At 37.8% G+C, this 13,961-nt stretch overlaps 1 protein-coding gene across 2 annotated transcripts in view; it reads left to right on the top strand.

The window, feature by feature from the left end:
• EVA1A (eva-1 homolog A, regulator of programmed cell death) overlaps positions 1-13,961 on the top strand; it is a 115,889-nt gene that overhangs the window by 33,068 nt on the left and 68,860 nt on the right. Inside the window, exon 2 of one of the 2 annotated variants that reach the window (XM_072976776.2) lies at positions 13,153-13,319. In XM_072976776.2, the coding sequence (XP_072832877.2) occupies positions 13,247-13,319 (73 nt within the window). In that variant the 5' untranslated portion in view covers positions 13,153-13,246. Of the gene's footprint in view, positions 1-12,114; positions 13,320-13,961 lie in introns of those variants that run through there. The other variant, XM_072976772.2, reaches the window with a different exon arrangement.

Here is a 13,961-nt window from a genome sequence, read left to right as displayed (position 1 = left end):
CAGCATGAAGAATTAATACAGCATGCACCAGGAATAGCAAACTCCCCAGAGAAATTCACGTTAAATTCATGAGGATGGTATTTTGAGAAAAAGTTATAAGAAATATGCAACATGAAGGATCCACTATACAAGGAAAAGAAATTAAGATTTTGAAATTTCCTGAGAACAAACTCAATTACATATAAGTGGTTGATACCTGAAGGTGTCTCTTTCCAGTTCCAGTTGCAGAGATATTCTATTAACTCAACAATGAAAGCAAAAGACTTCATGAAAAAAAGAGAGAAGAAATGGCTGGTTAGTAAAGAAGAGAAAAAGACAGATGAGAAACAGTACGAGGAGCAATCAGGTGGATCATTAGGACCAAATTCAGAAGGAAGTTCAGAATTTCAGCTAGAAAACCAAATGGGAAGTACCAAAGGCAAGCATACCATGGAAAAAAGAGGATCTAAGAAAAGGAAAGAAAACATGAATAACAAAGATGGATAAAATGAGCCTCCAAGAAATGCATGAAAAGAATAGAATAACATCAGACGTAAAATAATTTACGATCAACTATAGGAATTAAAATTGGACACTACCTGTTTTTAGAACTTATAGTATGAAAATCAAGAACTGCTTTATGAAATGTTTTTGATAAGTGTTGGAAATGTAAAATACAGGAGGATGATTTTAACCATACTGGGTGGACAGTTAGGGAAGCAGGAAATTATTGGATATTATTGCAGATTAGTATATGAAATGTTGAAATATTGGGATTTTTTGTGAGGTTAAACTGGAATGGTGTTGATTATTATGTCTGAGATTGTAGATAGAGAAATGAAACATTTGATAATACACGTAATTACTGTAGCTATAATATTGGAAATAGTATAAGAAAACAGAAACATATTTATCTTTAAAAGGACAGAAAAATTTGGAATTACTTTATAGTTGGACTCAAAATATGGACTGGAAAGCATAAATAAAAGAAGAAAATGAAGGTCCAATCAAGGAATGAAGAGATTAGGAACCATAGTAATTCTGGTAAAACCTGTTGTTATTTTTTGTTAATTTTTTTTATTCTAATAGAATTATATAAGTAGATGTAAAAGTATCCTCACACTCTCTGGAATTGTACCCTCCCCCTACCCATGTCCTCTCCCCCATCCCCCCATCTCTCTATCCCAAAATCCTACCCCTATTGAAAATGAATAAAAAATTAAATTAAAAAAATAAGCAGCCACCTTAAGGAGCTGATGCTGGTAGGTAGGTAAGATCCGGGCAGACTAGTCATGTGAAGGTGTAGAGGGACAGAGCTCTGTATGCCACATAGTGAGCTCTGTGTCCCAAAGGAAATTTGCTGCTCTCAGCTGCACAGTCAAAATAACAGTGCTGAAAGTACATTTCAGTTTCGAGTTCAGTCAACTTCAGCAACAACCTTGTTGTCCTTCACCACATCCAGTGCATTGTCTATGCCTGACTGTGTAGTTCTTCAAGAAGTTCCTTTTTCCTTCTTGATGATAATAGGCTCCCACCCCGAGTCCCATTCTACCTTCTGTGTCCTCAGGCCACCTTGCTTCCCAGATCTCCAGGTTATCTGCCAGGGGACAAGGTGGACAGCCCACTGGTTGGAGTGTTCCCCTCACATTACTTCAAGTCTTGGAAATGCAATTATTGATATATACTACAGTGGTGCCTCGCTGAACGATTTTAATTGGTTCCAAAAAAATCGTCACTATGGGAAAACATCACTAAGTGAAATGCGGTTTCCCATTGAAATGCATTGAAAACCGGATAATCCGTTCCAGTGGGAATGGATTGCCGTCCTTAAGCGAAAATCGCCATAGAAAACATCGCTAAGCGAAACACGGTTCCCCAATTGAAATGCATTGAAACCTATTCAATGCATTTCAATGGGGGGGGAATTACAACAAATTTAAAAAGAGTTGGAACAAAGTCAAATTAGTTTAGCAAAGGGTTTATTAAGTGCACTTATGATTTCAAGCATTCTAAACATTTTTTAAACATTTGTAAACATATAAAAAACAGCCAAGATGGGGCTGCCAAAACCATCGTTAAGCGAAACAGGGGGACCCAAACTGTCATCGCTATGTGAAGCATGGTCCCAAATATCGCTATGCGAAAATCGCATATAGGGAACATCGTTAAACGGAGCGCAAGATCGCTCCAAAAAAGTCATCGCTAAGCGAATTCGTCGTTAAATGAAGCACTCGTTAAGCAAGGCACCACTGTATTTTATTTCACCTTCCAACCCATTCTGTGGCCTAGGAAACAATTGTAGTCTCTTGGAAAGCCCTTCAAATCTTAAAAAGTGCTGCTGATAAATATTAATTCAATCATGATACTCTAGGTAAGATTTTATTGTGCCTTGGGAGGTCATTGGTATGATCATTTCCCTAAATATCTTTGAGTCATGTTGGTTCCTTGAAAATCTGGTTCCAGTGTTGGTTTCAATGATGAAACAGCAAGGTTAATGAACTTGTCAGACCTTACTTGGAGGTGCTGTGTGTAAGCAATCCCCCATCTCCAAGGAGATTAAGGGGAAGCCGGAGAAGGAAAGATTCCAGAAAATTAGTCAGTCCTTATGAGCTAAGACGAGCCCTAGATCTCAGCCAGGACCTGCACTAATTTTCCTTCCTCAAGTCCATCCCCTTTGTTAAGTAAAAACAAGAAACACAGACAATCCATGAGTTTACACTCAGGCAAATCTGGGCTCTATATGGTAGCAAATACACATGGCCAATTAGATAGGTTAGTCTGTTCAAGAAACCAATGCATGCAATTCCAAAACATTACTGCTTTATTAAGACATATGGTTCAGAAAAGAATTCAGATTATAGTAAAGCATTTCAGTTAGAAACGTTTTCATATCAAGGCTGACAGATCACCCCCACCACTCCAGCTATAAAAATAAAACAACTAGATGCATTCTAAACTAGGATAATGCATAAGCGTAGTCATTCTTACTTATCCTGAGACTTCACAGTCCATAGTCCAACAGGTAAGGTAAAATCCAGTTGTAATCCATTAGTCCATGTTGGCAAAAACGCTCCATTCAAAAGTTATAATCCATTTTGGGAAAAAGCACATGTCTGTCCTTTCTCAGTCAAACTCCATTTTTTCCCTTCTACCAACTTCCTTCTTCTTCCCAGGATGCCTCATAAGGAACACCCCCTCCTGGGTCTTGTTGTCCCGCCTAACTTTCTCATGGGAGCTTGAGTTGTTATCATGTTTTGTGGCAAAATTATTATGACTACCAGGAATGTAACTCTCTGGCTCTCCTTAGCAACTAGATAACCAGAGAACGAAACAGCATGTAAAATTTTCCTACCACAGACACAGACATTAAATCAAGATGGATGCTATTGGGACAATTTTAGGACTACATATCCCATTCTCGTAACACATAAAAACACAAATCATCGCATGCCACCCCTGATAATTGTTAAAATTCAGAGCAGTTAATCTGAACTAATTTTAAGAAATCAAGCAAAAGTAACTAAAAAGTAATTCAAAGTAATTAACTGGTTATACCTCAAAATTCAACTACAAATTAACTATAACAATACTGAAACATAGCACACTGTTGAATACATTGTTTCAACGTTCAGGTTCATAAGAATCTTCACAGTACATTCTAGAAAGACCGTCTGCCACAACATTCAATTTTCCAGGAATGTGTTGAACTTCAAAATCAAAATCTTGCAATACTAGACTCCATCTCAACAATTTTTGGTTGTGAGATTTCATCTTCTGCAACCAAACTAACGCTGTGATCTGTTTGGAGGGTAAACTTAAGCCCCCATAGGTAAGGTCTAAGTAAATTTAATGACCAAAATATAGAAAGAACCTCTTTTTCAGGTACTGCATAATTTCTCTCTTTTTCCAAGAGTTTTCTAGAGAAGTATGAGATAGGATAAAGGTTCCCATCCTCTCCTTGCTGTAACAATACGGCACCAAGGCCCAATTTAGCTTTTAAAGCATCAAAGGCACCTTGACACTCTGGTGTCCAATTCACCTTGACAGGCTGTCTCTTCTTAGTAAGCTCTGTCAGAGGTGAAGCCAAATGACTGAAATCAGGAATGAATTTTCTGTAGTAACTGACTAGGCCCAAAAATGAACGTAGCTGTTTCTTAGTTTTTGGAATAGGCCAATCATTAATAGCTTGTACTTTGGCTTGCAGAGTCTGAATTTCTCCTTGCCCAATCAAATGACCTAAGTACATGACTTTTCCTTGCATCCATTGACATTTGCTGGCTTTGAGTGTCAGTCCTGCTTGCTGAAGTCTGGACAAAACAGTTTCAATGTGAGACATGTGAGAATCAAAATCAGAACTGAAAATAGCAACATCATCAAGATAAGCACTTGCAAAAGGTAAACCTTGTAAAAGTTTGTCTATCATCCTTTGAAATGAAGCACCAGCATTCTTCAAACCAAATGGCAATCTTCGGAAACGAAAAGTTCCCACGTGCGTGATGAAAGCGGTCTTATCTTGTGAATCTTCGGCTAAATCGAGCTGCCAATAAGCATTCTTTAGATTGAGAATGCTGATAAACTTACCCTTTGAAAGATGTTCGATTAAATCATCCATTCTAGGTAATGGGTATGGATCTGGAACAGTAACACTGTTTAACTTTCTGTAGTCAACACAAAATCTTACTTCCTCGAGAATTTCACCCATAACGTTACGTTTTGGCACCAGTATCACCGGAGAAGCCAAAGGGGAGAATGATGGTTCAATCACCCCCAAAGATAACATCTTTTGTATCTCTTGTTCAATCTGGATAGCATGATTACCAATTGCTCTATATGGGCTAGACCGTATGGGCTGAGTATTGTTCTCAGTAGTTATCACGTGACTGATCAAATTGGTGTAACCTGGTTTATCTGAAAACACATCTTGGTATTGTTCTAAAATTTGAAACAACCTTTCTTTCTGATCAACGGTACCTGTTAAAACAAGATTGTCAGACCATGTACCTGCATCTTGCAATTCAGACAACATATCAATAGGTTCATTTGCAGCATGAAAATATTCAGCATGACATTGAAAAATCATTCCAGATCTATCTTTGTACAGTTTCAAACTATTGACATGGTAAAGAACAGGTTTCTTATTAGAATTCAACATTTTGACAAGATAATTGACATTTCCCAATTTTTGAACAATTTCTCCCGGACCTTCCCAGACAACTTCTAACTTAGAAGGTCTGAGTGGGTTCAGAACAAGTACCAAATCACCCACAGAAAATTCCCTGTGTCTGGATCTCTTGTCGTGGAGGAACTTCTGTCTTGTTTGAGCATCCAACAAATTGTCTCTGGCCAACTCCTGGACAGAGATTGCCAAAATCCAGCTTGCTGAACTGAACTGTAGACAACAACATTTTCATGACACAAAATGTAAAAGTACTGTGTTTCCCCGAAAATAAGACAGGGTCTTATATTAATTTTTGCTCCAAAAACGCATTAGGGCTTATTTTCAGGAGATGTTTTATTTTACAGTCATGTCATCTTCTGGTTGCTGCACAATAGTGGAGGTCAGGGTTTCACTTAACTAGGGCTTATTTTTGTGGTAGGGCTTATATTACGAGCATCCTAAAAAATCATACTAGGGCTTATTTTCAGGTTAGGTCTTATTTTGGGGGAAACAGGGTACTATGCTTTTAGGGTGGTTTTTAGGGCATTTTCTATACTCCTTATAATTGTTCCAATTCCTAACCATACAAGGTATCAAACCTTGACAAACTGAGATGGCAAATGACTCTAAGCTAACATGTCCAAATACATATTAAAGTCCACATATGAAGCTCATTTCACCCCAGTGATGTGTGCCATATCAGTGTGAAGGTATATTTTTCCACTGCCATTCCATCTGCACAATAGCAACCCATCTAACTCAGGTGGCCAGCATTTGGGACCCTCAGAGGTTTATTGTGAGTTGAATTACATTTTGCAGATGCAATTATTAATATCAGCTCTGAGGAATGCCACAGTTTTGTCAAATTCTGAATCAGAAATTGATGCAGCTACATCCAGGGATGGATGCAATCTGATTCTACTGTTATGGATTCTTTTTAGCTTGTGCAGCTTGAAAATTCTCACAAGCTGCTTGAAAAACTGAGGCGTTTAAAGGGCCTTTGGGAGGAGCCAGCTCTTAAAGCCCCGAGAAAGCCAGCAATAACACTACTGTTGTACAATCCAGCTCTAGATCCCTTGGCAATAGAAAACTACCTACTGATGTGTATCAAATCTACCATTGCTGAGGAATTTCTTGAAAACAGGGGCATCATGTTAGCTTCAAGCAGTTTTGTGTGACACAGTTTATTTAGATCAGGGGCTCCCAACCTTTTTGGACTGGTGAACACATTTAGAGTTTTGAGAGCATGGAGCTGGCCATTTTCACAAAATGATTGCCACAGGGGGCTTGTGTGTATGTATGTGTATGATGGTGTACCATCAACTTGGAACTAACATTTAGCAATCCTAAAGGGGATTTCATTGTACATGATTTACTTAAGGAATGGTTTTCCAGTTCTACCTCCCTCCCCAGCGAGCTTTCATGACTAAGTGGGGATTCAAACCCAGGTCTCCTGAATACATCACTCTGTCCACTACATCAGTGGTCCCCAACCCTGGGCCTTCAGATGTTCTTGGACTCCAACTCCCAAAAATCCTGGCCAGCAGAGGTGGTGGTGAAGGCTTCTGGGAGTTGTAGTCCAAGAACATCTGGAGGCTCAAGGTTGGGGACCACTGCACTACACCATAGCCAGGCAGTAGGCACTATTTTCCCAAAAACTAAACTGTTGAAGTGAAAAGAAAAAATAACTTTCCCAAGAACTATGTAGAAAGCAGAGGTGTGGTGAACTCAGCCCTCAAACACAGAAACAGACTTTTGAGCTCTGATTTCCAGCTCCAGCGCCTAAGGCAAGCCAGAGAGCCTCCAAAGGTAATAACTTGGCCAGGACACTGAGTGCAAGGCAGAATGTCCCACTCCTTTTATCCCTCCCATGAACCTTGGTTCTAGCCTTCCCAGGAGTAGCCTTGTGGGTCAAAAGAAATATCAGTTAGCACATGAGTTGTCCAGCAGTGAGTCCAGTAAATAAAACTCCTTTTAAAAAAATATGTTTCCTGACAGAATTTGGTTGCCACCTGCTAGTTCATCTATCACTTTGTTATATAACCAAATTCTTATTAAATGAATATGCGGTATTTATCTCAACTTTGGACGTGAGTTCTGCCCAACCTGGTTGCACTCCATGAACATGACTGTAATAGATATAGCATGGAAGGACTGGCGACAAGAATTAAGTCACAGAATCTGACAAGGAGGTGAAGTACATTTGGTGATTTCTGGTAATGTCCTTTTTGATACAGCACTTTTTGATAACACACAAGCAAAGCTATGGACTTTAAATATGCAAAGATGCCTCATGATTTTCATGAAAACAAATAAATGGTGAAAAGCCACACAGAAAAATTAGACTAAATCTTTTTAAAATATTACTTTCCATTATTTGCTTCCAATTGCTTTTAATGCTGCCAAATGCTAGTTTATTTAGCTTCATTTTCTATATCTTCTGAATAAGTTTTATTTTCCTTGTGTTTTGATAGGGAAGCTAATACTGACTGGCATTTGTACAATAATTTCTGCCAGGTTACTTGATCATGTGCAGTGTGTGAGGCCTTCTTTGAGTTTCAGGCTGTTAAATACCAGTTGAAAAAGACAGAAATACAACAGACTTCCCCTCTCCTCCTCTGCTTTGTACTTCCCCAGATCTGTTTTAAGTGGTTTCTGAATTCTCTGGATAACATTTTGTGTCTTGGTGTGGGCTGGAGGGAGAGTGGGAGTCTCTTCTGCCAAGGGTGTTTTCATTGCTGACAAGAAGGCACTGTTAGATATCACTCATAAAACTGTAATTCAGGATTGCAAGTCAACACATGTATTTTGATAGAACCATCCTCCTCTTTTCAGTCTCCAACACACTGCTGTATGAAACTCTGTCATAATTGACCAGCTACCAAGGAGCTTAGCTCTGCACACATTTTTCATATTAGCCAAGAAAGCATGATCTATCATATCTAATCTGTTGAAGCAAAGCCTCTTTTTTAGTCTGTTCTGAAAAGGACAGCAATGCACTACTGGAAATTATTTCTGCCTCAGTTGATTGCCTTACAAAACCCAATCTATACATTAAAATTAAAAAATGGTGAGTGGAGAATGATGATCTAAGCTAAGATGCAAAAAAAGAGAGAAATGAGTATACTCAAGTATTTGTAAATTATGAAAGATGGATGTGACTTGGCAGCACTAATAAACTAGAAAGTTACAAAACCCAGATAATCCATAAAAGAAAACAAATTAATAGCTAAATTTATGAAGCATCACTCTTATAGTGAAACATGCAGATTTTCTTCCTTCCTAGCACCGGGTCTGTACACAATTTTCAGTGAAGCACTTCAGTATTGGCTGTTTTCTTTTTTATTTATTTCCTAACCATTCTCAATATAAATTTGCCATTTTCAAAGGAGTTAGTTATTCAGCTGAATTTATTTGTGCCACGATTGTGGCTCCAAATCCCTTCTTAGGTCTGTCATTTGGTGTACGTTTTAATACAAATTGATCTAATTTGCTCTCCCAAAATTATGTGAGCCAGGATGTCATTATCATTCCATTTTTTCATTTTCAAAATTGTATTTCTCTGATCAAAACATGTGTACAGCAATGCATATAATGGGAGAAATGCATAGAATAAATATATGCAATGGGAGCCGTGCTCAAAGAATGTGTATAAAATGCATGTACTAGGGCAAATGTGTACGAAAATGAATACATTAGAAGAAACATGCAAAAATGAGTGTGCATGTTTATGTTGTTCTTTCATACATGTGTACATTTTTGTGACAAGAGCCTTGCCACCAACGTTTTGCATAATTTCAGTCATTGAGAAGATATATCTAAGGTGTGTTTTGGATTGGCACAAAAATAATTGCACATATAGGATACCTGCTTTTCAATGCATTTCAAAATACTATGAAACATTCTTTGCATGGATGTTCTGCTGTTTGGTTACATTAAGTACTGAAACATAATCAAGATACAACAGATATATTATTTGTCAGAGTATCCAGTTCACAAGATTCTCCACACCACATGTTGTTTACGTAAGAAGAAATGTTGTGACAGCTTACTGAATAGAATCTTAAAGATTTCTAATGGCGGAATTACCCCTATAACTCAGTAGTAAAGAAGCCTTGGAAGTCTCTGTGGGCCCAAATGTGAAATGATTGGCATGCAAATCCACAGGTCTCTATGCTGGAAACAACAGTGAGAACCAGCCTTGAGGTATTTCAAATGGCACAATTTTACTTGCACCACAGTCCAAGATCAGACATGCTCCTTTCTGCCTTTCCCTTCTTACATTTATGCAATTTAGTTAATTTGAGGTACTGTACTGATTTCAGAAACATGCAGCATGCTCCTCACCTGTATATGCAGGTTTCTTCAGGTACAAAGGAAATGCCAGGCATTTATGATGTTATGCTCCCCCCCTTTTTTTGCTTATGAACAAAATAATTAAAATACTTGCACAACACCCATTGTAACTTGTTTCTGCCTCCTGTCTCGAGACATATTTTTAAACTTTTATCGTCTTTCTCTATAAAAGTCAGAGAAAATCATCTCACATTTAACATCAAAAAAACTAAAGAACTCATAATTGATTTTAGGAGGAAGAGAAATGTACATTTATCACTGTACATAAACGGTGAGGAAGTGGACAAAGTTGGTAGTTTTAAATTTCTGGGTACTTACTGTCAGCAAACACGGGTCCAAAAACACGTGTAAGCCTGGACAGAGAGCAATCAGGAGTTTGCACATGCTAAAATGGGCTGAATGAGTCCAAATTCAGCTAGCCATGATACAACACTCCTTCTCACAGGTCTGCCCACATAAGAACACCCTTGTACTCTTAGATATTATTATGAAAAGGTCAAGTGGGCTTTGTAGTCCTTAGACTTAACTTGCACCACTGACAGGACTCTAAGTAAGCTAGGCCGAGGCAGTACTCTCAGATGACCCTATGACAAGTGTACTGTTCAGAAAACCAATTGAGTTTTATAATCTTTATTTTATTAAAGAATAAGCATGTTACTAGGTATCAAAGCCAAATTAAACCAAAGCAAATAAACTAGCATTGTGCTGGTTAGTTACAAAGATGTAGTGAGGCAAAGAAAACATGAAAAATAGAAAAGTGTTCAAAAACCTTACAAAAACACAAAAAGCCATTAAAAAGAATAAAAACAGTTCCAGTCCAGGAAATCATTAGTAAAAACAAAATAATCCAAGTAGGTTATAAAAAGGCTATAGTCCTCAGTGATCCTGTAGAATAAAAATCCCTAAACAAAAGTAAAAATCCATTATATGTCCCATAGTCCTTAGAAAAGAAAAATCCAGTAAATGTAGCATAGTCCTTGCAAAATTACAAGAGCATAGTCCATATGGAGTATTCCAAGAAAAGAAGTTCATAAAGGATATTCCATAGGTAACAGTCCATAGAAAATAGTCCATGCATAGTCCTTAGGAAAAATCCCATAAGTCCAAGGATAATCCAGTATAGTAAAGGTTAGTCCCATGTGTCACGAATGACTGAAGGATCGGTCTTGAAAGACAATGTCCATAGGCAAAAAGTTCCTTTTTCAAGAGTAACTGGCAAGGGCTTATCGCACCTTCCCACGATGTCATCCAATCAGAGTTCGTTACTAGGCAAACAGTCCTGTTGCACCACATGACTTCTTTCTCATACGCACCAGATGTTATTTGGGTTACGGTGGTTTATCAAAGAACCACAACAATTCCCATCTATCTAATCACACCGAGTCCTTTCTCAGGCTCTCAGAATAACATTCTCTCTGCTCGCCTAGAAAACAACTTGTCAGCATAGCAAAGATACTTTATACAAAGAAACAAGATGGAACCTCTCTGGCTTATTTCTTAATTACAAAACCCATATGCCTTAAAAGATTTTAACTCAAAAACCCATCTCATCACACTTACATCTCAGAGGACCTCTCATGGACTATAAATGCCAATATGCTAATGAAGAAGGCACAGAAGAGGCTGTATTTCCTGAGAATGCTTGGCAAGTTAAATTTATCTCAGCATTTACTTCTGTCATACTATCGTAGCACCATTGAGAGTGTCCTAACCTATGGCATTCTGGCATGGTTTGGGAGTAGCTCTGTAGCGGACAAAAAAGCTCTACAGAGAACCATTAAAATTGCCCAGAATATCATTGGGCTCCAGCTACCAACCCTGGATGACATCTTCACATCCCGCTGTCTAAGGAAATCACATAGCATCCTGAGAGACTCTTCCCATCCTGCTTATAACCTTTTTGAACTGTTGCCATCTGGCAGAAGATATAGAACAATTAAGACTTGGACCACACGTTTTCTCAATAGTTTTTATCCCAGAGCTATAATTGCAATTAATAATGAGCTTAAAGACCACCAGTAGTGAATAATTAGTTGGACTGTGTTACTTGGCCTGCGGTGTAGATGTTTGTATTTTTAGTGGGGAACTTTTAGTGGGTGGGGAGTGTTTGGGGAATTTTATGTGTGTGCATGTGTCTGGTCTCTGGGTGTCTGTGAATTTCGTTGTATGTGTATATACTTACAATGACAATAATGATAATGATAATGATAATGATAATGATAATGATAATGATAATAATAATAATAATAATAATAATAATAATAATAATAATAATAATTATTATTATTATTATTATTATTATTATTATTATTATTATTATTATTATTATTATTATTATTATTATTATTATTATTATTATTATTATTATTAGCAATTTTCATGATGGTTAAAGACTTCTCCTTGGAAAAAAGAAACAAATGCCCACTAGTTCAATTTAAATGGGAGTTTGAAAGGGAGGGTATGTGTGTAAACAAAAGCATGATCAGTTGTTAAGAATTGTCCAGCTGCCTTTCTGCATTGAATCTGATATAGGATATATTTCTCATTTCAGCATTGGAAGAAACTGATCAGGCCAACAAATCCTGTAACTCACTGGTGTGTGTATGTGTGTGTGGTTTTTTTTTTTTTGCATTTGCTCAATAACTACATTCATGTTGAGCATAAATTCTGAAATTATAGCAAATATGTACAAATGCAGTCATTTTGTACACAAGAGCACTGAATGAAAAGAATTTGGTACACAAGCCCATGCTTGAAGTCAATACCTTGAAGTCAATGCCAGTGGATAAGCAGAAGCAAAATGAAATTGCCTTTCTGGAAATGTCAGATTGTCATAGGGAAAGGGGTTTTAAAAATGCTTGCCTGCCAGCCAGCCAGCTGAAAACTACTTTTTGCATAGATTCCAATTGGTTTCAAACCCTTGACCTTGTCAGTGATGGCTATGGTGTCTGCACACAGATCTTGGTTATGCTCTGAAGGTCTCAAAGGGTTTCTTTCAGGATTAAGAAATTAACCGTTTCCTCATATACAAAACTTAAGCAAATAAAATCCAATCATTAACTCATGTTCATCGCACTTTTTTTTTTGCTAAAGAGGAAACATTAAGAATACACCTTCCTCTGAGAAGTGTTACGGCGAATTTCAAATCTTCCCTCTGTTTGTCATAAAGGATGTGAGAAATGGGGGACCGTTTGCCAGGTGTTCTTCCTGGATTACAGAATTAGTCAGAGGCCAAAACTCTGCTGCTTGCCGCAGGCTGTTTTTTGTAGATCCCCAAAGAGTTATTACAAGTTTGCTGGAACAGCCCAATAAAGGTGCCTTTGACTTCAAAATGGGAAGAAAAGAAAAAGAAAGGCCTCTGATTATATATATGCTGTAAATCATCTGGGTGTGTCTAACTGGTGATTTGAAAGTAAAGGAAACTAGGGAAGGACAGACCCAGCTTGCAAGCAAGCAAGCAAGCAAGCACAGTCGTTGCCTGAGGTGCTTTTTGAGCAGTCAGCTAAAGTCAAACGGCAAACTTCATGCCTAAACATTTCACAGGAATGGTTTTGGTTCCCAGCTGCAGGTTTCCAAGGGCAGAAGGAAAGCTCTTCTTCAATGCTGTGCTCTAGAGGATCAGGTGTGCTTTATCCCCTACTTGTTTGTCTTCCAAACAGAGAAGCATCAGCAGCAGAAGTCTGCTACCTTTTATCCACTAAACAACCAGTCCTTCCAGTGGATGAGACGCAGAAGCAAGCGTTCAACGAAAGTATGGAGCCTGAGAGTACCAGCACCGAGATGGCTTTGCTTAGCAATATCCTAGCAGCCTATTCATTTCTCACAGGTAGTCTTCTCACCACTTCTGTTTATTGGATGTTGTGCTGAAGCTGTATCAATGTATCTGACCTACGTAATGTTCCTTTCAGTTTTTCCTGCAATGCTTTTTATTTCTATTTGTGGAGAGAATCAAAGGAGATGAGTAAAGGAGGGGGCAGGAAAAGGGCAATATACTGTATATCTATAATTACCTGTGATTTTTGGTGTTCCCTTTCTGTGTAAGAAGTGGTGGGAATCAAGCCCTGGTATAGTGCAAGACCAAATAAAAATAAAACAATACACTTTGTTTATATTTTAATGGATTTGTATGCTTTATATTTATTTATATGTTAATAGATTTATGATTTTATGGAATTTCAATATTTATATTTACATTTTCATAGTTATACCTAGTCAAAATTCAGTGGATGTTCAGATCATGATAGTAAGTTAGCATTTGTTAAAGTACTGTCATGCAATCACGTCTCAGATGACCTCACAGCACTTCCTAGAAAAGCAGGCCAGTGCTACTAGCCCCATTTTTTCAGATGAGGGACTGGAAAATGATGATTAGTTTAAGGCCACCCTGTCAGGTGACAGTTGGTGGAACTTTCCAGTAAGTCCTAACCTTTGCTAGTTGTTTGTCCATTGAACTAATCATGTTAGGAAT

The sequence above is a fragment of the Pogona vitticeps genome, chromosome 1 (assembly GCF_051106095.1).
Source record: "Pogona vitticeps strain Pit_001003342236 chromosome 1, PviZW2.1, whole genome shotgun sequence".
NCBI classification, from domain to species: domain Eukaryota; kingdom Metazoa; phylum Chordata; class Lepidosauria; order Squamata; family Agamidae; genus Pogona; species Pogona vitticeps.
Note: the sequence above shows the minus strand (reverse complement) of the source record. Positions and strands in the feature narration are given on the sequence as shown.